Source organism: Hippopotamus amphibius, chromosome 5, assembly GCF_030028045.1.
Source record: "Hippopotamus amphibius kiboko isolate mHipAmp2 chromosome 5, mHipAmp2.hap2, whole genome shotgun sequence".
Classification (NCBI taxonomy): domain Eukaryota; kingdom Metazoa; phylum Chordata; class Mammalia; order Artiodactyla; family Hippopotamidae; genus Hippopotamus; species Hippopotamus amphibius.
In genome coordinates, this window is record NC_080190.1 from 35,278,611 (window position 1) to 35,306,397 (window position 27,787).

The following is a 27,787-nucleotide window of genomic DNA, read 5'->3' on the forward strand; positions in this document are numbered from 1 at the left end:
ACCTAAACATTCCATCCCATGCCTTCCCTCTCCTGTGTGCTGGGGATACGGTGGTGGAACAAGCTTCCTGTGAAGCTTGCAGTCAAGGGGGGAATTAAATCTAAACCAACCCTTCCCTGGAGATTCCAGTCCAGTGTGTCAGAAGAAGAGCCTGGGCTCAGAGTGTTAAAAAAAACTGTGCAGGAGGCTCTGATGCATCCCTCCCTGTTGAGAGGCACTGATTTACCAAGACCTGGCTTCACAGAAAATGAAACTGAGAAGTTAAACAATGAGTGAAGGCGAGGGCCACCCAGCTGGTTTGGGGCAGAATTGGGACTTGAACCTCAAACTCCTTGTCCAGTGCTCTTTCTACTGCTGCAAGTTCCCCCAGGAAGTCACAGGACTAGAGCCCAGTCCTTCTCAGGCCAGAGCTCTTTCCTTTACCCATGGCCTCCTCTGGTTTTAGCACCTGGTACCATGCACAGATATCATCAACGGAGATGTTTGCACTCACTCTGCCATCTGGTGTCTTTGGACCTTTATAAGCCTCGACTTCTCCAAGCTTGACAGGCCACTCATCATAGAATTCCTGGAGGCAATTATATTTAAACATTATTAAGCAAATTGTTCTGTGACCTACCATATCTCATATGAATGTCATTGGTTTGCATATTTTATGTTAACATATAATTCTGGAATTTTAAAGCTCTTCTTCAGCAATACTGCTTATGAACCTATGACTAAGAACAAGTCAACCTTTTAAATCTGTAAAATGGGGACAATAATGAAATTTATACTATAGGCTCATTGTGTGGATTAAATGAATAATACAGAGCGCCTACCCTGACCCGTTGTTAAAAGTACTTAATAGACAGCAGCTCCTTTATAGGCAATTAGCTAAATCCAGATAGGTTAAGAGGGTTGGCCAAGGTCACGCAGAGTGGCCAACAGTTTTGCTCGCCTTACCCAACATTCATCTCCCCCTTTTCCTTGCTAACAAAACCTGATTTTACTTAGCTATCAGCTTGTAATTTGTTCAAGGGAGATGGGCCCTCCCTGCACAGCCCACAAGTAGTCTGTATAAGGTGCCTGGAATTGGTTTGGGGGCAGATATGTGGCCCGGTTCTGGACAACAAAGGCGGAAAAGTCAGCCAAGGGGCTTCTGGGGACAGGTTTTCCTTAGACGAAAGGTGATGAAAATGCTATTTGTAGCAAGTGTCTCCCAATGTTGTCACGTCTATGCACCAGACCTTGAGCTGCAATACCACAAGAAGAGACCTCACCAACAGTGCTGAAGGGAGCAGAGACTACCAGGAAAAAATGAAAAGCACCTGGGACTCTGCTGCCTGTCCTGAGCTCTGAATTAACCAGCCCTAGACCTGCTCTACCTTGGGACTTCTCGTTAAATGAGATAACTGTCATATTATTAAAGATGCTTTTAGCTGGATCTGATGTTACTTGCAGCCAAAAGCATCCTAACCAATACACTCAGCTAGAAAGTCCCAGAGCCAGGACCAGAACTCAGCCCTCCTGACACTTGGTCCTATGTTTACCCACTTAGAATAATTATTAAGAAAAAAAAAAAAACTTCCAATCATATGGAGAGTAATAAATTTAAGTGATAGGGTATTCATTAGTTATGTTGAACCAGGACAGCTCCAACAGAATTAATGAAGCAAGATGAGAAATGAGCATTAGATTGTGTGCGGGTAATATTAAATATTTCTTTATTTCTACTTTAAAATAATTTTAACTTTTCAGAATACAAATTTTCAAACTGGCAATAAAAATATAATTTATTTTTATGCCCTACTATGTGCTAAACACTATATAGATATGGATTTAGACATATAGTTATAGATAGATAGATATGGATAGATAATTTCTAAATAATCCCAAAAATTCACAATTTATGAGAGACGTTCTCATTTTACAGATGAGTAAACCAAGAATCAAGGAGGTTAAAGGAACTTGCTGAAAAGAAGCACAAAGTCAAAGAACTAACACTACTTGACTTCAAGACTTACTATATAGCTACCATAACCAAGAGAGTATGATACTGGTGAAATAATAGACAAATCAATAGAACAGGGACTTCCCTGAGGGCACAGTGGTTAAGAATCTGCCTGCCAATGCAGGAGACCCGGGTTCCATCCCTGATCCCAGAAGATCCCACATGCCATGGAGCAACTAAGCCCATGTGCCACAACTACTGTGCCTGCAAGCTGCAACTACTGAAGCCCACGTGCCTAAAGCTCCACAACAAGAGAAGCCACCTCAATGAGAAGCCCACTGCACCACAACGAAGAGTAGCCCCTGCTCATCACAACTAGAGAAAGCCCGCATGCAGCAACAAAGACCCAACGCAGCCAAAAATAAATAAATAAATTTCTAAAAAAAAAAAATCAGTGGAACAGAATAGAGAGCCCAGAAACAGACCTACACAAATACAATCAATTGATCTTTGGCAAAGGAGCAAAGGCAATGGAGAAAGAATAGTCTTCTCAACAATTGTACTGGAACAACTGGACATCCACATGCGAAAAAATGAATCTAGACGTAGATCTTACGACTTTTTTTTTTTTAACTGTTTATTTGTTTATTTTTTACAATAAACTGCATATATTTAGAGTGTACAATTTGGTATCCCAGTCTCCCAATTCGTTCCCCCCCAACCCTCCCCACTTTCCCCTTTGGTGTCCATATGTTTGTTCTCTACATCTGTGTCTCTATTTCTGCCTTGCATACCGGTTGATTTGTACCATTTTTCTATATCCACATATATGTGTTAATATACGATATTTGTTTTTCTCTTTCTGACTCACTTCACTCTGGATGACAGTCTCTAGGTCCATCCATGTCTCTACAAATGTCCCAGTTTCATTGCTTTTTACAGCTGAGTAATATTCCATTGTATGTATGTACCACATCTTCTTTATCCATTCATCTGTTGATGGACATTTAGGTTGCTTCCATGTCCTGGCTATTGTAAATAGTGCTGCAATGAACATTGGAGTGCATGTATCTTTTTGAATTATGGTGTTCTCTGAGTATATGCCCAGTAGTGGGATAAAAAACAACTCAAAATGGATCGTACACCTAAACGTAAAATGCAAAATTATAAAACTTCTAGAAGATGACATAGGAGAAAATCTAGGTGAACTTGGGTTTCATGGGATGTTTTAGATACAACAGCAAAAAACAGAAAAATTAGACATCATTAAAATTAAAAACTTCTCTCTGCAAAAGACACTGTTAAGAGAATGAAAAGATAAGCCACACACTGGGAGATAATATCTGCAAAACACATATCCAATATAGGATTTGTATTTAAAATATATAAAACTCTTAAAACTGATGAGAATGATAAGAAAATGAAGAGCCCAATTAAAATACGGGCAAAAGATCTAAACAGACACCTCACCAAATAAGACATACAGATGGGAAATAAGCACATGAAAAGATGCCCACATCACATGTCATCAGGAAATGCAAATTAAAACAGCAATGCGATACCACTACACACCTGAAACACTGACAACACCAAGTGCTGGTGAGGATGTGGAGTAACAGGAACTCTCAATTATTGCCAGTGGGAATACAAAATGGTACAGATACTTTGTAAGACAGTCTTGTTTCTTACAAGTTTTATGTGATCTAACAATAGCCCTCCTTGGTATTTATGGAGTTAAAAACTTACATCCATACAAAAATCTACACACAATATTAATATAAGCTTTATTCATTAATTGCCAAAATTTGGAAGCAACCAAGATGTCCCGCAATAGGTGAATGAATAAGCAAACTATGGTGTATCTAGACAATGGAATATTATTTCATTTTCCATTCCATGTGCCACAACAACTGAAGCCTGCACACCTAGAGCCCATGCTCGGCAACAAGAGAAGCCACTGTAATGAGAAGCCTGTGCACCGCAACAGAGTAGCCTCCACTCACCACAACTAGAGAAAGCCCGAGCGCAGCAACGAAGATCCAACGCAGCCAATGAATAAATAAACTTATTTTTTAAAAAAAGAAATGAGTTATCGAGCCATGAAAGGGACTTCCTTGGGTGGCACAGTGGTTAAGAATTTGCCTGTCAATGCAGGGGACACGGGTTCGATCCCTGGTCTGGGAAGATCCCACATGCCTTGGAGCAACTAATCCTGTGCACCACAGCTACTGAGCCTGAGTGCCACAACTACTGAGCCTGCGAGCCTAGAGCCCATGCTCTGCAACAAGAGAAGCCACCACAGTGAGAAACCCACACACTGCAACGAAGAGTAGCCCCTGCTCACCACAATTAGAGAAAAGCCCATGCACAGAAACGAAGACCCAAATGCAGCCAAAAAAAAGTAATAATATAAATAAATAAATAAATAGATTCATTTTTTAAAAGCCATGAAAAGACATGGAGAAAACATAAATGCATATTGCTAAGGGAGATAATTTAACCTGAAAAAGCTACAAACTGTATGATTCCGACCATATTGCATTACAGAGCAGGCAAAACTATAGAGGGAGTAAAAATAACAGTAGTTGCCGGGGGGTTAGGGTGGGGAGAGGGAAGGACGAATAGGTGGAACACAGAGGGTTTTTAGGGTGGGAAAACTATCCTGTATGATATTGTAATGGCAGATATATGACACTATGTATTCATCAAAACGCATAGAACTGTGCAATACAGAGAACTGAACCTCAATGTCAGCGTTATTATTAATGTACCAATATTGATTCATCAATGGTAACAAATGTACCACATCAAGGCAAGAGGTTAATAATAGGGGAAAGGGTGGGCTAGGGGAAGGAATAGGATGTGTATGGGAACTCTCTCATCTTTCTGCTCATTTTTTCTGCAAACCTAATATTACCCTAAAAGAATAAAATCTATTAATTACTTAAAAAAAAAAAAACAGAAACAAAACTTGTTGAGGACATACAGCTAGGAAGTAGAAAAGCCAAGCCTAGATCTTTTTTGCTCCAAAAATGTACACGTTTACCTCTATACCATACTTTCTTGGCACTGAGTCTTATGATCTATCGTGACTGGTAGTTTACATAGTGTATCCATTTTCTTTAATGGATCACATTTCATGTGATGTGCATTTTATAGGTGGTATTAGGTGAGACAAGATGGACAGAACAGTGACCTTCTCCTTGGTCATGTCCAGCAGTCCAATAGAGTATCGTTCACAGTTCAGATATGTTCTAACAGTGTACAGCGCTTTGTGAAACTGTCGCTCAACATCTGTGAGCTCTTCAAATACTTTGTTGGCTGACCACATAAGGATCTGAAAGTAGGTAATAAAAAGAAAACAGTTAGAATAAAATACACTAGAGGAGCTAGAGCATTAGTCAGAAGAAAACAGGAGGTGCATCAAATAAAATGAATACATGCCACTAAACAAGGCAATTCCATTTTTGCACATGTACATGTCCAACAAACTACTCAGATTCTCTGAGTGAGATGACGAGTAGACCTTTTGCAAGTCTGTGGGTTTATGAAAGGGGAGAAGCCATGACTGGTCTCCACGTCCAAATGTTTTGGCTCCAAAGAGCAAGTGATCTAACAATAAATGCAGAGACAGTTTCTGGGCAGAGGGTCCAGTACTGGTGGCCCATTGGCTCCCACTGGCCCTTGTGGGAAGAAAGCCACATGCCTGCCTCCATGCACGCTGAACTAGTCAAAGGTTACCTTACCTGGACAGTTATTGCGGGACGGGACCCTGGAGGTCCTCCATCACAACCACCCTCTCACCATTGTACTGATGAAGAAACTGAGGTCCACACAGTGGTCCACCTCAGGTGTCCTGGCTACTAAAGTTGTTCTCTATTTTTCTGGCTCACGGAGGCAACAAAGGAGCAATTTGCCTCTCAAATTAATACCTTTACTACGCACCAGGAATACATAGCTCTGCTAAGAGCTTTATGTGAACTAATTCATTTAACAACCATTTAATAGTCACAACAACCATGTGTCTTAAGTACTATAATTATCATTGCCGTCTCGTAGAGGAAGAAACCATGGCTACCCGGGATACAGACTGAAGAAAGCAAGCCAGTTGTAGCTACAGATACAGGGACAGGAAGGGAGTGGATCATAAGAGGACACTGGGGATGGAAGTTGGAGGATCTGCTCCACGTGGCTTAAACCTCCACAAGGGATAGGGAGGGTCTGGGCTTGTTGCCTCTGGGTCCCTTTGTCAGACAGGTCAGCATGCAGTGGTTAACGTCACCTTCTCTTTACCTGACTTCTTCGGGATTCAATACTGTACAGGTAGTTGGTATGATGAAGCTTTAGGATGACAGAAACAAAGTTGAGGTATTTGGAAAAGACCTACAGATGACAGAGAAAAACAAATTAGGTGCGACATCTTTCTTTCAGTTATACAACAAATAAATTTCCTGAGCCTCTGGGCAGGGATGCCCAGGGTTAGCATTACCTCTTCATCCTGTTTGGAAAATTCGGACGCGTCTACTTTGTTAACTGCCATAACCACAGCCAGAACCTCCTTGCCCATCACAATGGGGGTCGCCAGCAGGTTCCTAGTGACATACCCGGTTTGTTTGTCCACGAAGTCAGAGAAATGGTTGTTCTGAAAGACACATTCACACATTTGCCAGAGCAGCACAGAACCATCAAGTGTGGATGCAGGAGTGGCAGTAGATCATTCTCTCTAGTCCAAGTCCTACCAACAGACAGCCAGGGCTGCAGCAGAGTGATCCCAAGCAAACGTTCCCCACCCACCTCCCAAACTCAATTAGAATGAGTGAAGCACAGAATGCAACCGCCCATTTTCGAACAGTACCTCCCAACTGAGCTATAGCCTATTCAGGTTAGGCTGAGGTTGGGCCAGGAGAAAAGAGGTGATGCTGTGGCCAAGTGGAAAGTGAGGTTCTAAGAGGAAGGGAGGGACAGCTGCAGGATTACAACAGGCAGAAAGGAGAGCACGGCTGGGATTCCATAGAGCTCTTCTTTTTCATCGCAAAAGTAAAATGTGTGCTGGAAACCACCCAACCCATGATAATATAAAGAAAAAAACTATTAATACCCCCAAATCCTCCTAATCTCACCTACTTGAGGAAATCTATGTTCCTGCTTAGTATGTCTCCTATGTCTTTCTCCATGCTTGGACAAAGGGTTTTCTTTTCTTCTTTTTTAACAAATTTTTTTCTAATTTTATGCAATCCTTTCATCACTTAACACTATCTTATGAACTTCCCTCTAGACCGATGCATCTGGATGGGACACGTCTTCTGGATTCTTGTAGACCGTGCCACAGTGTGGGAGCTCTGGATCTGCTCAACCAGCCTCTACTGGTTCAGTCTGTTTACAGTTTTCACCACTGCAAACAATACTGTATAAATCACCTCACTTTTACTTTTATGTGATGGATTCTCTAAAGTGGAAATGCCTTTTGCTGGATCGACAGGTATATGCAGTTTTTATTTACACACAGTACTTTTACAGATGGTTGAAATTCTTACCTCCACTGGTTACGTATGAGAGGACCACCCTCGTGCCAGCACCAGATACGTAGTTTTTCAAAGTTCTACCAAGTCAACATCTCTCACTCATATTTTTTATTTGTTTCCTTGGGGAAAATGAAGTGGATCATCCCAGATACAAGCTTCAAGTGGTAGAAGCGAGAGGTGACTCTAATACACTAACCACGGAAGGGGCAGAGTGATGAGTTTGGAGAAGTGCACAAATGGAAGGGCTTGGGAAGAAGGTCAAGGATGGCAGTTATCTTATTAGCTGTAATTCAGAGGAATACCCACTCCAGCTGGACCACTGCTGTGGGTCCTGACTGTTTCCCCTCTGAGTCTTCTTCAATTAGTACTGAACTTCCCACCTGACTTTGAAACTCAGTGGCCAAAATTAATGTGATGTTCCTTCCACAAGTTGTACTATGTGCATTTCCCCATGTTGATGGTGCTTCTAAGAGCAGCACAAATCGTGGAGGCTGGACTCTGTTCAGTTTCCCAAAGTAAAAATGTGACAGTCCGCTGGTATATGACTTCTGAGCCAAAATTTCCACCAGGGAACAGGGTGCTTGATCAACAGAATCACAGCTTTACTCAGAGCAGTAGACCCAGGCTGTGCCTCAGAATCACCTGCAGATTGATGTAGATTCGCAGACTTCACAGCAGACCTACTGAATCCTAATCTACTAAAGTGGAATCTGTCTTCACCGGGAATCTATACTTTTAATGGATGACTCAGTTCTGTGGAGGATCCTTAGAAATGTGGGAGTCAGATGCATCCCTTGACCCCAGATCTCTTCTATAGCTTCCCAGAGTGGATCCGCAGAAACCAACTACTTATGTAGGAGGCAGCACTGTACAACGGTGAAGAAGGTTCTGGAGTTAGACTTCCTGGACGGAAACCAGATCCTGACTTACTAGCTGTGAGACCCTGGGCATGATACTTACCCTCTGCATCCTCAATTTTTAATCTGAAAATGGGAACAGTGGTATCATCTACTGTCTAGAGTCCCTGATGCAAAGAATGAATAACACAGTGTGGGCAGAGCACTTAGAAAAGAGTCTGACACATAGTAGGTGCTCAATAAATACTAGGAAGAGACACCTGGGACTTTGGGGGCCTCCCTGGATAAGTCATTCTGGTTTTGCACTACCATTCTGCTTCTACTTCTAGTTTTTCTAAACAATTGCAATCACTGAAGAAATTAGATGCTCTTAGCTGATGTAGGCCTCCTATGCCCAGTAGCATGCTCCCTCCCGAGGGCCAGCTCTTTGCCCCACACCAACAAGAGCTGCAGTTTTTCCCTAACTGCTGTATCTGTGACTCCGCTCTCCCTCTTGTAGCATCTTCACTCAGTCCAGAATATCTCCAGACTTTGGGAGGTTCTTTCTCTTAATGCACTGGCCGGCTTGCTGTCCACTTTCCTCCGGACCTATTATCCATTACAGAACATGATCACTTTCATTTACACAGGGATGTTAGGCACTAAAGGAATAACCAAAATGCCCAAAATATGCGCCGTGGGATAGAGTCAGGCAGCATCTCTTGGCAATCACACTTTACTCTGAAGCTTCAAAACTTGCTGCTATCTTACTCTAGATCCTAAACACAAGGAAATGTTCTTACATTCGCTTGGCTGTTTTGAGAAAATGACTTATAAGCTTCAGAATTTAGTGCTTGCTTATGCCTGCATCTGAAAATCCTGGGTAAGATCATCCGTTAAATTACAGGGCAGGTGAGGCGAGGTTTTTTGATTTTTGATTTTCCCTAGTTCAACCAACCCTTGGTGAAGTTTCTTTGAGTAAATCTGGTATCTTTGGGATTCACAGACTCCCCTCAATGGTCCTTCTTCAAAGAAGCCAGTGAAGGCAACTGGAACATTGTTGAGAGCAGCGGGCCGCCTGGATCCCTCATCCAATCTCAGCACTGTTAAATTCTGATTAAACATCTCGAGATCCAGAGTCAGAAAGAGAGAAGGGTGAAAGGGAGCTATAAGCACGCTGTTAATTATTGAAAGCTTAGGATTCTCGCATGGCTTTCTTTTAAACCACAGTCAGGAGAACCACCCATAGAGTTAATCACCAGCTTTCCCAATAAAATAAGAAATGATTAACTTGAGCAGGCTGTGTCTCAGTTTCCTGTTATTAAGTTCCCCTGCCTTTAACCTGTTTTAAAAACAGGCAATAATCATTGACCCAGTTTTAGCCACCTACACCCAGCCCCCAACTTCTTTTGGCATTAATATCATATTATGACCTTAGCTGTCATTTATTGAGCACCTACTAGGAGTCAGGCACTTTATGTACATTTAATCTGTACATTTGGTTACCTCTATTTCTCAGGGGCAGAAACACAAGCGTTCATGCAGTTACCGAGTCACAGACCTGGATCTGTGCCCAGGTCACCTGATGCCAAAGCTCTCACCCAGTGCCATGTGGCTTCCCTGTTGCCAAAGCTGGGAGTATCTGGCTCTGCCTCTTTGCCTATGTGTGAGAAGTCCTTCCCTCCCTGTGCCCATACTGCCAACCAGGGAGGAGTCATGTGCGGTCACTGCTGTGGCAAAAAAAAAGGAGGTCTTGGAAGACCTGGGCTAGGAGCCCAGACCCACCACATCCTGCCTAACTGACCTTGAGAAGATGCTCACGTATACAAGATGGAAATAAAAATATGGTCCTTGCCCTCTGCACAGGGTCTTGGCCAGAATCAAGTGAGATATAGAACGAGAGACATCTTCATCAAGTGTCAAGTGCAATGAGAAGGTGAAATGTTAATAGAAATGTCACTTAAAACATCGGCTTGCAATTCCTTTCTCTTTGCAGATTTTACCGCAGCAACTTAAGTGTGGTGAAACTGCAGGGCTGCGGGGTAGAGTGAGGGTGAGAACACAGCGAGGAGGCCTCATCCTCTCCAGCCCCTCTCAGTCACTGACCAGACCCTGGAATCCAGGAGAGACACCGCCCCCATGACCTCAACTTCCTGTCTGCCCAAGGGAAGCACTAACCCAAAGACTCCAGGAGCCCCTTCCATCGAATCGTCTACAGTTGATTTGCTTTTACCTTCCTGCTCTCGCAACTGTTCACCCAGCAGACCAGTGGTTTTCAGCCCTGGCTGCATATTAGAATCACCTGGGGAGCTTTTAAAACATACTCCTGGCTGCATCCCAGCCTCGGAGGGTCTGGAGTAATTGGTCTATTGAGAGTCTCACGCATCCGTATTTTTAAAGAGCTCCCAGTTTGATTTTAATATGCATCCAGAGCTGAAAAGCACCATTCTGGGAGGAAAAAAAAATGCTTCGAAGCAGTAGAAACGGAGAGCAAATAGGGCCTTTGTCTCTCCTCTGAGCTCAGGAGGGTGGGAGGGCGTCTGACTTCACACATACTCAGTCAAAGGGAGAACAGAGAGACGTGACCCCGCCCCCCATTCACCGCCCAGTGCCTATGCGGCACCCATCATGGACGGCAGCACACCCAGGCCACCTGATCTCTTAAGCAGCTCCTTTCTATCATTCTGTCCTCAACAGAACTGGGCTCATTAATAAAGGAACATAACAGAAGTCATTTTAACCATCTCTTCTTTAAAAAATAAATTTTCCCCCCCAAAAAAACCTTGCACGTCACTTTCTTAAATTAGGGTTGCTGTCCTTGTCATTTTTAAGATGGCCTCAGTCGGAGACTGGCAAGAAGCACATTCCTGTGAGAAAACCTCAGGGTGTGTGGGCATAGCCTCTTCAGTGGGGCCCAAGAGCTTTGCCTTAAGGGCCTTTAGTCACTGGAAGCAGCTGCAGTGGACCCAGAATCCTACTTAAACCAGCTGAAACACACTGCAGGGAGGGATGGTAAAGACAGAGGACTCTCTGCTGCCCAATAGCAACCCTTGCCCCTCCGGGCTGTTCTGTGGCTGTTTGCCTTGAGTTGCTAATGTTTGACAACTTCTGTGCCTTCGGGATCCTCAGGGCCCCTCTCCTGTAATCAGCTTCAGGAGGCATGTAGGGGATTATCTCCTCCCGCCTCCAGATGCCCCCTCCCCCACAAGCCGGCCATAAACCTCTACACAGGAAGCATTTCAGGGGCTGCTCCCAATCAGTTCTGTTCCATCACCATCTAACTCACCCCGTTGTTAACAGCAAATCAAAATGATGGGACCTGTGTGTAGGGAAAGGGCTGGCAGGAGAAACTCCAGGCTGGGACCTACAGTTATTGCTGAGTGGGGGGATTATGGGTGATTCGCATTTCCTCCTTCTTGTTTATTTGTATTTTCTAATTTTTCTGAGATGAACAAGCATTGCAGTGGTAAAGAGAAAGTTAATTTTTCTACTTTTAAAAGAGCATACTAATTTATGCAATATACAATTGGTCCTCGGGAGGGTCCAAATGTCCCATTTATAGGACTGGAAATTCTTGATAGATCTGCGTTACAAGAGGTTGAGATGGCCAATTGTACTTAATCATCACCTAAGTTCACATTTTTAATGATCCAGAAGGGAACAGCTGAACTTTCAGAGGGTGTCATTTTTCTTTTTGCATACTTCACCTACAGGTGAGAGAATCATTCATGAGCCAACTCACCCCCAAAGAGCTGAGTGTCTTCAAAGGATTGTGGGTGAGAGGCGTGGGGAGCAGTTCAGGCGCTTTGGCATCTGGTGTGTTGGCTGATCTCACCACTGAGCAGCCTGCTTTGCCCTGTTGGTCAGGACAGTGTCCAGAGCACAGAGGAGGTGTGTAAGGGAGCAGATGTGGACTGCACCAGGCCCAGGTAAGGCTGCCTAACATCACATGGGACATGCGCTGAAACATTATCCACTGTTTACCTGACACTCCGATTGAACTGGGCATCTTGTAATTTTGTTTGCTAAATCTGGAAATGCTTGGCCTGGGTGATCCTCTTCCCCACCACCCACTCCCCAGGTTATAGCCAAACCAATGCCTCAAGGAGGGTGCCCCGGGACCCTCGCTCTCTCTCCCAATGTTCCTCCCAGACACCACCAAGACCTCCTCTCCTCCTGCCATCATCAGGCCACTTACCTTTTTCACATCTGGGACATTGAAGGTTTTCTTCGTGTGAGCAACCCAACCCACTATCCCGATGTCCAAAGGAAACACAACCTCTCTGTCGGGGACCACCAGGTTGTCCTCAAACTTGGAAGAGGGGGTGACGTCGAGCAGCTTGGAGGCCACCTCGGGCGTGCCGTTGCGGGCCCGGCACAAGAACATGCTGCAGCGGTCGGCCTGCAGCAGCTGCGCCAGCCGCTGCAGGGCCCTGTGCACCGCCAGCTCCACGCTGCCCGCCTCCTCCCGCAGGACCTCCAGCAGCTCCAGGCACAGGGCCGCCTCCTCCGCCAGCGTCAGGCCGGGGAAGGATGCGCTGGCCGGCGCCTGCGCCCCGCCGGGCTCCGAGATTTCTCCCGGTGCTTCCACCCGCAGCTTCCTGTCGAAATACTCCTTGGCAAACTGAGGGTTGTCCTCCAGGTATTTCACCACTGTCTCTTGGCTGATCTCACCCATGTCGTGGCTTTCTTTGCTGCTCTTGTCCAGAAAGGAAGGCTCTCAGAGCACCACCAGAGGCAGAGTGCCAAGAGGGAGATACATCCTGGTCAATGTTACCGGCAAAGCCCTGAGGGGCACCTCACAGGACCCCCAAAGGCCGAGCAGAAAGGTTATTTAGCAGAGCTTTCAAATGACCTGTAACTCTTGGGATGTGACAGAAGGTCCTGGCTTAGAGTGGGATTCGGGAAGCATGGGATTAAAGAGTTCTTCAGGACACGAAATCCCTAAGCATTATTAGCTCCTAAGTCCTCAGAGAATCCGCAGAGCATCTTAGATCAGCCAGCCAAGTGGCAAGTCAAAGAATACAGGGGAACAGCTGAACCTTAGCTGCTGTCGGCAACAAGAAGAATCATCCATATATCCATTAATTATGCTACACAGGCATTGAAAATACGACTTGTTCTTTCATGACAGCTCTATGAAATGAAACGACCTCGGAAATATCTGTTCATTTATATGACAACATTAATAAACATTTGGGGGAGAAAGAAGGGCTTAGCATAACACAGCATAAAATCAAATATTTATCTTTCCTTTTCTTAAAAGTCCTATGATCAGTCAGATTACCTGGCCTACTCTTTTTCAAAAATCCCCACCTCTCAGTTCCCTTCATTTAAAAAGCTGACCTCAGAAATGTTTTAAGGGAACAAACCCTGGGCTTATTCTAGAGAGGTGAACATGGGAAAATATTTGCCCATGATTCAAGCCCAATCAAGCCACAACTTATACAATAATCCTTGTCAAGCCACAACTTATACAATTATCCTTGTCAAAAGACATGATCGTAAAAGGCAACCCATGCAGCTAGCTGCCAACTGGGTTTTCCTGCTAAGCATATTCATTTGGATTTTGTTTTCCATAGTAATAGTCAGAAGTCATGCCTTTTTGCTCCAAGGTACAGTTGGTTAAATCTGTTGGATAATACCTGTCTTGTCTGTTGCTAGGATCTTTCACATCTCAGGGGCTTCTGGCATGGGAAAAACACTTAACACTACTTACTTTTGTTTAATGATCAGGTTATTAAGGTTTTACATTGATTAAGCACATTTTCCCAAATATTTAAACACTATTATGCAACTAATAAGCCAAACTACACATTTCATGAACCAATTTCCTTGAATATTTACAAGCTGCTTTCAAATTTAATGAAAATTCTTTCAAGCATTTCAATAAAGCTACAAACTTTATATGGAGAATTCTCTTGAATGAAAACATACATAACAGTTACAGTGACTCTAAAAGTTACTGTTACACTCACATTTAAATCCACTTCAAAAATGGCAAGGCTATGGCTTTCATTTACTTCTCTAGACTTAAAGCTTACTTTGCCAGAGTGATAATGGTCTTACTAGACAGAAAAGAAAAAGAGGTCCATTGAGGCTGCAGTTTCTAGGTCATGAAATAGATTCTTGATGGAAACATGGTTTTCTCAGGGGAACAAAACCCACGCTGGCATTTGCTGAGCCATGTCATTTCCTATGGTTGAGTCCCCTTGCTCCCTCAAACGGTCTTGTCAAGCACATACCCTTTCTTGCATCTCCCTCTGTCACACCCAAGTCTAGTCTCAGGGGGGTCCTCCTCAGATTACTGTTCACTTCATAATATCCTATTAGCATCTCATTATAATTAGAATAATGCAGAGGTCTATTTCCTAAGAGAAAGGAGCTGAGTCAGCTGAGTCACTCCTATGGGACCACCATCCATCTTCTTCTAACACAGTTGCGGACACCCTTTGTCCCTGGTTGTTCTGTGTGACAATGGTGCAGTTCCCACTTCTCTCAAAAGCATGTGTGTGCTCACAATTCCCTGATGCCATCCTTCCCTCTTTACACACACAGAGAAAAACATATATCCATATCTTAAGAGGTATAAATCTGTGTATGGGAAAAACAAAATGCCCATATATCTTTACATTCCTCTACTTGTAAAAATGAAAATGAATTTTTAAGTGAAGTTTATTCTATTATAGTCAGCATTCTCTGTTTTGATAACTGCTTCTAGATTCATTCATTTGCTTGTTCTTTCAACACCTGTCTATTGATGGTCCATTATAAGCAAGACATCATACTAGCTCCTGTGGTACAGACTCCATGTTCCCCTTTTTCTGATTTTTGTCTCCTCCTAGTTGTATGAGAAGATTATTCTTCTCTGCCCTCCTCCCCCAGTAGGGCCATGTGACTAATTTTGGCGAATGGGTTGTGAGCATACATGTCCCTTCCAGGTAGGAACAAGCAATTGCCAGAGTGAGACCCTGGAGCTCCCCCTTCTCCCTGCTGCCAAGCCAGTTCCAGATGGGGGGGGGCTTCATGAATCCCTGAGTGAGGGTATCATGGAACAAAGCCCCCTGCTGACCTGAGATGGACACACAGCATGAGTGAGAAAGAAATCTTTCTTGTGTTCAGCCTTTGAGATGTGAGGGTTGTTTGTTACCACGGCATAACTGAATCAGTCCTGACCGCTATACTTCTACTTCAGGGAACACAAGGGATGAATAAGCCTTGGTCCCAGCTTTACAAGAACTTGTGGTGTAGCAAAGGAGATAAGGCTAGGACATAAAAAGTCACGAAGCATAGACCCGAATAGGATAAAAGCCAGAAGTGAGGTACATAATATATAACTATGAGACTTTATGTGATGTGGATGTGGGATCATATCTGGAGTGGGTGGAGATGGAATAGAAATCGAGTGTGAGCCAGTGGTAACAACAGAAGCAACAGCATAGAGTGTAGAGTAACCAGGGGGCTAGTGAGAGATGACTCTAGAAAGGTAGGTTGGCCCAGATTACAGGGGCCTCAAAGGCTAGCTGAGGATTCTGAACCCTGGAAACTCTTAGGGATAAGAAATGACATTAGGGTTCTTCTCTACAAACTTAATCTGGTAGTGCTTAAAAAGGTGAATTGGAAAAAAGAAATACTGGACTTTGGGACTTCCCTGTGGCACAGTGATTAAGAATCGCCTGCCAATGCAGAGGACACAGGTTTGAGCCCTGGTCTGGGAAAATCCCACACACCGTGGAGCAATTAAGCCTGTGTGCCACAACTACTGAGCCCATATGCCACAACTACTGAAGCCTGCGTGTCTGGGGCCCGTGCTCCACAAGAGAAGCCACTGTGATGAGAAGCCCACGCACAGCAACAAAGACCCGACATAGCCGATAAGTTAATTAATTAATTAATTAAAAGAAAAAGAAATACTGGGCATTAGGATACTAATTAAGAAGCTATATTGCACTTGGTTCATTATCAAATACCCTAAAAATGTATATAGGCTTTGACCCTGCAATGCTGCTTTTATGAATTTATCTTACAAAAGTAATTAGGGATATATATGATTAATGTAGGTACAAGGGTGTGCATCAAAAGCACAATTATAAATAGCAAAAATTAGAAATAGCCCAGGAGGTTGAGTAAATAAATGGAATTAGTCACACAATAGGAAACCATACATTAATTAATAATCCTATTGTAAATGTCTGTTTATTGATATGAGCAGATATTTATGATGTGTAGTAAGTTGTAAGATTCTATTGCAGTGTGATTCCACACACACACACACACACACACACACACATATGGAGGTGTATATACCAAAATGTCAACAGTGATTATTCCAAAGTGATTATTCCAAAGTGAGTTCAATATAATAATTTTTTTCTTTTCTTTTGCTTACCTGATTTTTGTAAAGTATCTACAATGAACATATATAACTTACATAGTAAAGAAATTCATTCATTCATAAACAAAGTTTTTAAGGCTATTCTCACAGGCTACGAGTGAGGGTGCTTGGGAATGAAAAAGGAAGGGATAAATGTGAGACATAATTTCAGGCAACAACTGACAGGATGAGGGAGCGGATTAGTTAGAAAAGGCAAGCGAGAAAGAGGGATCACTGTTGCCTATTTTGAGTATTGGATGACATTCGATGAAGACAAAGATTTTTTTAAGGGAAATACTGGAAGCCAGTCTTTCAGTGCACAAACAAATATCCTCCCCTCCCCCCCTGCCCTTGACTGAACCCCCACAATCCCTGGTGCTCTTTTTCTGGGGGTAGTCTTTGCAGAGTCTCTGGCCTGTGCTGACAAGACTTTTTTGTCTCTGTCCTAGAAACTGAAAAAGCAAAATTTAAGAAAATGTAATATTTAAAAAATGGCCAGACACTTAGAATAAATTTTTAACACTACAAAATAATTGTTGACTTTTTAAATTTCTCTCTTTCTGTCAGCATTTCCAGTTTGTTTAAAGCATAAGTTTTTAAAAAATAGAACATTAACTGGTAGGAAGAATGAGGAAAAAGGCCAATATTTTAGACGTTACAAACATTGACAGTTATTTATATGGATAAAGCATCTCAGAAACAATAACTAAGTTGATGTGAAAACTCCATTCCATTTACACGGAATAGTTTTAGAAAGATAAGCCACAGGTAATGATAATAAAAAAGTGATCATAAGAATAGCTAACATTATAATATATAACCTGAGCCAGGCACCCTTCTAAGAACCTTATATATATTATCTCATTTCATTCTAACAATAACTTTATGAAGTGGGTACTCTTATATCTGTATTTTACAGGTGAGAAATTGAAGCACAGAGAAATTAAATGACTTGCTCAAGGTCACACAGCTAGTGATAGTGACCTATCCCAAACTACAAGCTTAAATAGGAATAAATTTAAAAATGCACCCATGAGGTGTACAAGTTACCACAGTAGCTGCTACAGGGGAATATACAAGACTTTTCCTTTAAGCAATTTAAAGTCTAGACCTATAACATAAAATGTTAAACACCAATACAAGAATTAAATTAAAATTCCAGGAACTCTTTTTAAAAGCCTACAGATATACCAAAGAATGGTTTAACTTCCTTAATTTTTCTACTTAACACATTTACATTTTTCAATAGTATACTATATTCATGAACACATGTAATATTTAATTGCATCATTGCTAAAATTTTCCACTGCAGTTGACTATTTCTGCAGGAAATAATGCTTATTTAACAGCCAAAAAAATATATGCACATGAGGTTAAAGCACTAACATAAAACTAAAAACAATATGCTGGATTAACCAAGTGTATTTTGGATCATTATTGGACCAGCTCTTCAGCTCCATCTTAGCCAAATTCTCTGCTCCTACCGTTATTCATCACCAAAAGACACCTCGTTTTGGCAGGGATTTCAGGCATATGCTGGCAGTCAACCGCAAAGGGCCCTCTCACCTTGTACATTTGCTCTCATGAGAGTTTCTGCCTGCACCTTATTATGGGTATGACCAGGTATCTCAGAGATAATTCATTTGGTGGAATCCATGTTATTTTCAACTAAATTGATGAAACTGACTGATGGTTTTCTAATCACTGAAAAAATTCTTATTAAAAAAATTAGTTTGGGGACTTCCCTGGTGGTCCAGTGGGTAAGACTCTGAACTCCCAATGCAGGGTGCCCAGGTTCGATCCCTAGTTGGGGAACTAGAATCCCGCATGCATGCTACAACTGAGAGTTCACGTGCCGCAACTGAGTCTACATGCTCCAACAAAGATCCTGAGTGCCACAACTAAGACCTGCGGCAGCCTAAATAGATAAGTAAATAGTTTTTAAAAAATTAATTTGACTCTTTGTATCTGAAAACATTGGCTGAATAACTAATCTTTCCATTTTCCCACCAATTATTTTGGCATCTTTTAAATGCAATCAGAAGATAAATGCTACCCAATTTCCTTGTTTTTAATTTTTCTTGGCCTCTCTGTCAGGATGTGGATGTAAATGTCAGTTTGTACAAAATGGAGCTGGTTGGACATGCTTAATTTTTATGAGGCTAAGGACATAAATTTCATGCATTAGTTCTTTTTCCAATTAGGGTAAAACATTTTTCAATATTTCCTAAGAGTTAGTGACTTGCTTGCTGCTGTATTAGTTAAGGTAACACTAGCTTCTGTTAAAGGTAACCCCTAAATCTCAGCAGCTGAATCGAATGGAAGTTTGTTTCTTGTTCATGTGAAGTCAATCACTGGTGGGGTCCCAGGCTGACGGAGGTTTCACCAGCCAGCAGATGAGGGAAGACAGACAGCAAAGACAATTAGACGGGCAGTTTTTATAAGCCCTGTCTGGGAATGATACACAGCACTTTCATCCACATTCCACTGAACAGAACATAGGTGTGTGGCCTTATAGAGCTGCAGGAAGTGGGGAGGTGCCCTCTGGCAGGGCAGCCTCTTTCCAACAACTCTACACCATGGAAGGGGAGTGAAAACTTTTTCGTGAAAGGACAGCTAGCCATCTTTGCTACAATTGTTAAAGACTAGGAATTATATTTTAGAAAGAGGGACCTCTGACCAGGTCTTTTTAAATAAATATAAAGTTTACCTAAAGTGACTGATTTAAATAAAACAAATTAAATCAATATCTATTGATCAAGCACCTACTATGTGTAAATCTCTTGATAAATCCTGTGGAAAACTGAGGGGTGGGGTGGATACCAAGATGAAGGAAACATGGTCTGTCTCTCCATGAAGTATGACAAGGAAATGAACTTTTGTGTATATTATATACAGTCTGTAAGGTGTAATTTAGACTATAATTTTACTTCTAGAAGAAAAAGAGAAAAATGTTTGCAAAGAGAATATTTGTTTTATTTTCTGATTAAATATTTTCACTGTAGGAAACTACAAAAAGGTACAAATCAATAATAAACCTTTAAATGTCCCTAATCCTATCACACAGTAATCACTGTGAATACTTTTCCTTTGCTATTATACACACATATGTATATTTGAAAAATTATTTTATGAGGATAAACTTCAAAGCACTGAAGTTAAAAACACCCGTTGGCCTGTACTCACATGTTTGGAATCATGAAGAAATTCGAGTGAGAACGCCAAAATAAACTGTTTTTCTTTGCTGGTATCTGGGACACCGAAGTTCATGATTTATCATTAAAAGAGAGTGGAGTGGGGAGGAAGAACAGTTACATCAAATTTTAAGCATCTAACAAATAAATAAAAACATGCTGCCGCAAAAACAATCACCATAAAAATGCATTGAAATCCCCTATATTTATTTAATATATGGTGCGAGCAAGGACCACAAGAATATGTTCTTGGAGAAACAGTTAACAAGGGCTGGGAGTATCGGGAGAAATTTTCTGGCAGTCATAACGGTCCAGAGACAGTTGGGCTCAGCCAGGAGCTCTCCATCACTGGAGATGCTGGAGGAGAGGCTGATAGACCTCTACTTTGGAATGTCAAAGAGGGGATCCACGCATTGGACAGGAGTTAGGGATGTGCGCTAAAAGTCTTTGCCACCTGGGGAGCATAGGTACTACCACATGAATGGCTGCGCACAGGGCCCCTGCAGGAGCAGCTCTGGAGCAGACGTTATTTGAGCTGTTTGGGATTATACATCTTGTGATAAAATTGACCTCACCAGAAGACTTCCTACTTAACTGGTAGGCCTAAAACAGGGCGTTCTTAGCAGGAAGGAGGGGGCAATAAGGAGTTAATTGGTTGCATCATCGTTGACGTCAACTCCAGAGACACTCTGAAGACTCAAATGGAGACCAGAAGTGCAGGCGAAGGTGGAAAGTGGAAGCAGAGAACCAGGCAAGGAGATGCCCAAAGAGCCACAGGAAAGGGGCAGGAGCCACAGGTGTTTTTTTCAGGAGGCTCAGAAGTAACCCCAATGCCCTGTAAAGACCATCCAGTCTTTATTTCTCTGCGTGACAGCCAATTTCCTCTACCTCCACCCGCTCTTATTTCAGGTCTGGTGGTAGCAAAATGGACCAATTTCATCTCAGTCCTTTCCAGTTTGGGCCATGGAGACAGAACTGATATTGTATAGTAGGAATGTTACAAAAAGATGATGTCTCTTTGCCACATGCCCTCATACTCATTCAGTCCAAAGCTGCATCTTCTGACTGCTTTGATCAGATTAGAGGAACTCTTCACTCTGAATAGAAGGAGAACAACATGGTCCGTAAATTGTTCCATGACTGGGCAAAATCACACAACCGGTCACAGCATTTCGACTTCATTGTCCATTGACGTTATGGACATTTGTTCACCTCCCCCTCTGCTCCGCTTCCCAGTCAATTCACCTTAGCTGTTTTGGAAAGGAAACAAAATTCCACTCTGGCTTTGAAATAAAACTGCAGCATAAACAATTGGTAGGTGTGTTTCAAAGTGGTTTGAGGGAAGTGCCACAGAATAAGTAGGCGACCACCGAGGTTGCTAAAATATTTCCTGTCCTGAGCAGGATTGCGTTTCTGGAGAATATTTAACAGGGAGGGTTTTAATGCTTCTAAAGATGTTGAAACTAAAGAACAAATATTGATCCAGAGGGCACCACAGCTCCCCTGAAAGAGAGTAAAAGACATCCTTTATAAAATGAAAAACTACTTGGCGGAAACAGTCCCAAACCCCTGCACAACTAGCCCTCAGAGGGCCGCGGGGCCAATTTGGCACGGCCAGGCCCGGGCAATACCGCACCGGGCAGCATCGCAGATCGCCCTCGCTCTGGGAGGCCACGATCTTCCCGCCAGACCGACCTGAGCCTCCAGCCAGAGCAACTGGGCCCCGAGGCCACCCCAGGCCGCAGCTGGCGGCCGCTGGCACTGGTGCTGGGTAACCAGGCCAGGGCTGCTTCCCGCGGCTCGCCGCCGCCGGAGAGCTGGGCCCCGCCGAGGCCACACCGCGCGGCAGCTCCAAAAGCCCCGGGCGGCGGTGGAGGTGAGGCTCTCGCCCAAAGGCACCCTCCCTGCGCCCGGCGGCAGTGAGTCAGGGCGCGTTATGCAAGTGCTGGCCCGCCGGCCCCGGCGCCTCCCCCTTGGTCTTTCACCCCGCGCCGTTACGAAAGCGCGACCCCCTCCCCCCGGAGCTATAAAGCGGCCGCTCGGCCCGCGCTCGCCTCCCTAGCTCCACGCGCGCCCGGACCCGCGACCAGGCTTGCACACAGCTCCCGACCGTGAGCGACTGCCCGGCCGGCGCCGGAGGGATGGGGGGCCGGGATGAGCGGGATGGGGGTGCGGGGGCCCGGCGCGGGCGGGACGCGGTCTGGGGACGGGCAGTGGCGGCCCGGGTGGTCCGGCCGCCAGGCGCTCACGGCGCGCGGTTCCCGCAGGGCGGACTCCCGAGCAAGATGGAGTGGGTGTGGGCGCTGGTGCTACTGGCGGCGCTGGGCAGCGCCCGGGCGGAGCGCGACTGCCGGGTGAGCGGCTTTCGAGTCAAGGAGAACTTCGACAAGGCTCGCGTAGGTATCGGCGTCCCGGATGCCCCGCATTCCCCCTTCCCGGAGGCCGGCCGTGCGCTCCCGGACACCAAACCCTGCTCTCCTCTCTTCCCCAGTTCTCCGGCACCTGGTACGCTATGGCCAAGAAGGACCCCGAGGGCCTCTTTCTGCAGGACAACATCATAGCCGAGTTCTCCGTGGATGAGAATGGCCACATGAGCGCCACAGCCAAGGGCCGAGTCCGCCTTTTAAAGTCAGTGACCTCTGGGGGCCTTAGCTCTTTGCGCTGCAGGGGCCCCAGGGCAGAGCGCCAAACCCTGGCTGGGGAGGGACGGGAGCACCCGGGGTGGGATGCAGGGAGGAAGCCCTTCGCCCGGCCCGGCTCAGGATCCCCTTGGCTTTTGCAGTAACTGGGACGTGTGCGCAGACATGGTGGGCACCTTCACAGACACCGAGGACCCTGCCAAGTTCAAGATGAAGTACTGGGGCGTAGCGTCCTTCCTCCAGAAAGGAAGTGAGTAGTCAGCTCACTGGGGCTGCCTTGGGGAAGGGGAGACATACCTAGCCAAATGGCTGGGTTTTTTTCTACAGTGGCAGCCTTGGGAAGAATGGTCTATAAGAAACCAGAACTCAGCCCGGCTTGAAGCTAGAGGGGTGAGATTGGAAGTAGCCAGGCCCCTTCACCACCCCCACCCCATCCACCAGCTCAGAAACCTGGCCCAAGCTCAAAAGGACCTTGGGCCTGTCACGTGACCTCCTGCCATTTACCCATCTGGCCAGTGTGCTAGGGTGTGTGGCCTTCTCCATGCTGAGACCTCCCACCTCCTCAAGACCCACCTCACATCAGCACTCAACCTGGTTTTGCATTTCCTCCATCTCTTTGGGCTGAATCTCTTGCAACAGCTTGACTAGTAGGAGCCCTAGCAGAGGCTTGGAGACTCTCATCCAAGGACGGAGGGAGCATTATTCAGGGTTGGCTCACTCCCAGGTGCCCCACCTGCCGATGCTGAGATTCTGAGCCAGGCAGGGAGTTGTTCTGGGTGACAGTGACCTCTTCCCTTTCTCCCAAGCCCTGAAACTCATATGGGGAGCAGGGTGTTGAGGGCTGTCAGAAGAGCATTCTAAAATTCAGCCTGATGCAGATGTTTGAGAACACACACATACATACTCTTTCTACTTTTTCTTCATTTCTCCTAAAGTTTCAAATCTGGAGTCTACTTGGTACCTAGAGAATAATGCAGGTGGGCGGGTGGAGGGGGTGGGGTGGGGAGGCATATCGTGGAATCTTAGAGATGGAGAGTTAACCCTATGAAGGGGGTTCAATAAGCAGATGAACAAACTGAAGTCAAGAGAAGGTAGTGCTTTGTCCAAGGTGATGCAACAAGTTTGTGAGATCCAGTGTCAGAAGCCAGGGGTTCCAGCTCCCATGTCAGGATTAGGTGGCCCTGAAGAGCAGAGACTCCTAATACAAACCAGCTTTTACAATTTTACAAAATTTGTCAGAGCTCTCCTGGGAGATGGGCCCCAGGGGGCTCTTCAGGCTCACTCTTAGCTTGGTGAGCCAGGGCAGAAGTGTCCTTTCAGGTAGCCCATCTACATGGGGCACGAGCTCCTTGACTTCCTCTACTATTGTGTTAGATGAACTTTTATCTTTTTATCAAATTGCATCTTCAGTATTGATTTACACTGTACATATGGAGTTGCTATTCAACAAGGGGAAAAAAGCTTTTATCCTTAGAGGTAATAAAAATTATTTCAAATAATGCAGCAAAACTTCCTAAAGTGATCCATTTAGAGTAAAAGATAAACTTCTGATAATGGATTACAAAAATCAATGCCAGCTGGCACCACATTACTAATTTTTAGAATCTGCATCTTATCAAACAGATGAGCGTGGCCACCGCTGAGCAGTCGTATGTCTGGACCCCCCCCACCCCCGGCATCTGACACTCTCCCCGTGGGAAAGCCTGGGAGGTGCAGGGGTGGCTCAGTCTTCCTTCTGGTGGGCCTGCAGTGAGCTGAAGAGGGGCTCACCACCCTCGCCTGTGCAGCTCTCCTGCAGGGCCTGGGTTCGGGCTGAGCCCCTCCTAGGCAGGGACTCTCGGGGTTCTCAGAGCCAAGAGGCACACCGAGAGGTGACGCAGGCAAGCATTAGAGATCTCCCTTACATACTTAATGCTGGCGGATCCGGGTTCCTCTGCGTTCCCCCAGCACAGAACACGCATAGAGCAGAGATCATCACTTGCTTCATGACCTGGGTGTGAAGTGGAGACACAGAGGCTTTGTGTTTCTCGTTTCTTGTCCCCTGTTGCTCCCAGTTTACTTACTTCCTGAATACAGTGTGGTATGGAGGCTAGGCATGGGGGCTCTGGAGTCAGATTGAAGCTCAGTTCTGATCCTGGGTGAATTATTTAGTTTCTCTGTGCCTCAGTTTCCTTATCTGGAAAATGGGGATGATAGAGTGCACTTTTGGGTCAATGTGAAAAATAATTGAGAAAGCATGGAAAGCGTCCACACAGTGACTGACACGTAACGAAGTGCTCAGAAAGTCCTGGTCATGGTTATACATCAACAAGAATGTTAAGTAGAGATATGACACATTTTACCAAATGTGAGGTGTTCGGATAACACCTTTGTTATCCGCATTGTTGTTTCTCCATGGCAAACCTCTCACATACGTTCTTATTAACGTGGTTTCCCATCCTGCCTTTATTGACATTAGTACCACCTTTGTTTACACTTATCCTTCATGGCTTACATCCCAGTCTCAGGAAGAAAGATAATCTCAGTTCTTCAAGGGCTCAGCTCTGCCTCTGTCTGGAGACCTCTGATGAGTGCAAGCTCTAAGAAAGAATATCTGATGTCGGACAGGGGGCATCTTGTGCCTCCAAGGCAGAACCTACCTGCTTTTGCCAGCCTGGAGAAGTGAGTCAGGTTACTCAGCTAGAATTAGGATGGAGCCAGAAAAGCCGTGAACCCGATCATCCAGGGAACTGAGAGGCAGGAGGGCAGTGTGGATAGTGAGATGACCGGGATCTGTAGCTGATACAGATCAGTGCAAAAGACGCGTGCTGATGTTAGGGATAACATACGTTGGTGGCCGTCAGTATCAGCCACAAAGTCATAGATATTGTCAGAGGGTAGATGGAGAAGACGGGAGTAGAAAGGTCTCGTCTGTAGTTTTGATGGGTCCGCATCCTTGGCTGCTCTTTAGAAAGATACAATCGCATTTATTATCAGGGAGAGAAAGCATTATTACAGTGAATGAGGTACCCCCACCTCCACCAACTCCAGGATTTTTTCCTGTAAAGGACAAGACCCTTTCTCATGGTCCCAATTTTCTAAGAGCTGTCAGAATTCTCTGCAGTCTCCTGTTTCCTAACTCCTGAACCCAGTTTCGGGAAGTGGCTAGTTTCTGGGGCCTGGCGGTAAGTTTCCCTGACATCTGAGCGGCTGAGGGAGATGCAGTGGGCCCGTGGCTTTCTGCCTGGCAGATGATGACCACTGGATCATCGATACGGACTACGACACCTATGCTGTGCAGTACTCCTGCCGCCTCCTGAACCTCGATGGCACCTGCGCTGACAGCTACTCCTTCGTGTTTGCCCGCGACCCTAACGGCTTTACCCCGGAAGTGCAGAAGATCGTGAGGCAGAGGCAGGAGGAGCTGTGCCTGGCCAGGCAGTACCGGCTGATTGTTCACAATGGTGAGTGGTGGGTGGAGCAGGGCACCGGCTGCTTGCCCTGAGGGGCCCCTGGGTCTGAACATCCTGAGATGCATTTCATCTACATGCAAGAGGAAACAGGGGGTTTGGGGAGCTCCTCTGAGCCCAAGTCTGTGTCCTTCTTGACCAGATCTTCCACGGGTGTTATCATGGGGCTGATGCAGAAGGAGTGGGCAAAAGCCTTTTCCCAAAACCCTGGCACTTTCAATTCAGTACAACTGCTGGGGACAGCCTCCTCCTTTTTATCTGCTACTTAGGCCCAGTCTGTGGTCACATGATTTTGCTCCTGGCTGCACTAACCAAAAAACCATTTTGACTAGATTAATATCGTTTGGGGATTGAGTGGCCCCGGTGAAGAGCTGGGCATTGAATGTGACCGTTGGTGTGAAAACTTAAAAGAGAGACACCACCATAGTAAGTTCAAAAGAGAGTGATTTCAACAAATGCTAGTTTCTAATATGAAACTAAATAACCAGTAAGTCGACTAGCTGGTTTTCCTCACTTATGTTTTTTTGAGATCCCCTGGAACACCCATTGAATCTTTCTATGGATATTACTCGTCTGATCTTGATTTAAAACCAGTAACATTCTGGAGGAAAGTGCACATTTTATTTTGAATAGACATTCACTCCCATGGGAAACTGGGTTTCAAAATCCAAATAGGGTAATGCTCAAGTGCAGGGAAAAAGAACAGAAATGAACTTCTCTGTTGGTCATCTAACTAGCCAACCCACACTACACCAAACAGATATGAACCCAGACCAAACACGTAAATAAGTAAGATTTTGATGCTTCACCCCAGGGGCAGCCTAAATGTAGGGCAGGATTTCAGCCCAGCCAGGCTCCACACCAACCCCTTTGCCTGCCTTATCTCACTTAATCCTGGAGACACCTTACGAAGTCGGTATTCTCATTATCCACGTTCTACGAGTTAAGAACACAGAGGCTAAGAAAGATTATGAAGGTTGCCCAAGATCTTCAATAGATAACTGAGTTGGATACAAACCAAGGTTGTTTTGTGACTCTGAAGCCCCTTGTGGCACCCCCTGGTGACATGGGACACAGGACATGGTGAACATTCTATAAAACTGCTAACAGAGTAGCTGAGGTCAGGCTGACCTGGCCCAAACGTCCCAAAACAGGAGAACAGACCCCTATCCCTTTGAAATGCAGGAGGCAAATTTAAGGCAAATAAAAAGAACATTGTTTAATACAGGAGGTCCTGTGCTCTTGGCCCCCATTGGATCACCACCAGAGAAATGCAGAGGGTTTCAGAAAGCAGGGGCGTTTATGAATTACAGCCACATCTAGCTGTAACCTTACAGGAAGCATTTGAACAAAGACAAGCCCTAAGTTCATCCTAATATTCACTATCGACATTTAATACCGGGTCCATATTTCTGCCATTAACAGCTTTGTTTTCTATGTTTCAGGTTACTGTGATGGCAAATCAGAAAGAAACACTTTGTAGCAACATGGAGGGTGTCGTTTCACTAGGAAACTTCCCATTAACCCACTCAGCCTTCAACTCTATCTTAGGAGTTTAGTTTGTACCGCTTTCCTCCCCTCCCCTCCCCTCCCCTCCTCCCCCTCCCCCCCTCCCATAAACATAAAAAGTTCAGTACACGTAACAATATATGTAGGGATAAGTGAATCTGTTTGCATTCAAATGTCTGTCTTCCCTGGAGTTTTCTAAGGAATCATTTGAGGCTTAGGATTCCAGACTTTGATTTATTAAAATATGTATAGTTACCCATTTCTTATGATTTGGGCTTTTATTTGTGTTCACATCTGTGTCAAAGTGAGAAGTTCTGTAGGTGGCTGGGTA

The 27,787-nt window shown here is 44.7% G+C and overlaps 2 protein-coding genes across 2 annotated transcripts in view; one reads left to right on the top strand and one right to left on the bottom strand.

Annotated features, from left to right (window-relative positions):
* Positions 1-12,990, bottom strand: part of PDE6C (phosphodiesterase 6C) — a 61,737-nt gene extending 48,747 nt beyond the window's left edge. Inside the window, exons 1-5 of the mRNA XM_057735387.1 lie at positions 12,490-12,990; positions 6,423-6,575; positions 6,227-6,316; positions 5,130-5,270; positions 494-568 (exon numbers count right to left, since the gene is read on the bottom strand). Coding sequence (XP_057591370.1) covers positions 494-568; positions 5,130-5,270; positions 6,227-6,316; positions 6,423-6,575; positions 12,490-12,969 — 939 coding nt within the window. The 5' untranslated portion in view covers positions 12,970-12,990. The remainder of the gene's footprint in view (positions 1-493; positions 569-5,129; positions 5,271-6,226; positions 6,317-6,422; positions 6,576-12,489) is intronic.
* Positions 12,991-21,402: 8,412 nt separating this feature from the next.
* RBP4 (retinol binding protein 4) lies at positions 21,403-27,717 on the top strand. Its single transcript, XM_057735568.1, has 6 exons — positions 21,403-21,970; positions 22,127-22,255; positions 22,351-22,487; positions 22,642-22,748; positions 25,729-25,941; positions 27,393-27,717. The coding sequence occupies exons 2-6, from the start codon at positions 22,145-22,147 to the stop codon at positions 27,428-27,430; spliced, it is 606 nt and encodes a 201-aa protein (XP_057591551.1). The 5' UTR covers positions 21,403-21,970; positions 22,127-22,144; the 3' UTR covers positions 27,431-27,717.
* Positions 27,718-27,787: the final 70 nt, after the last annotated feature.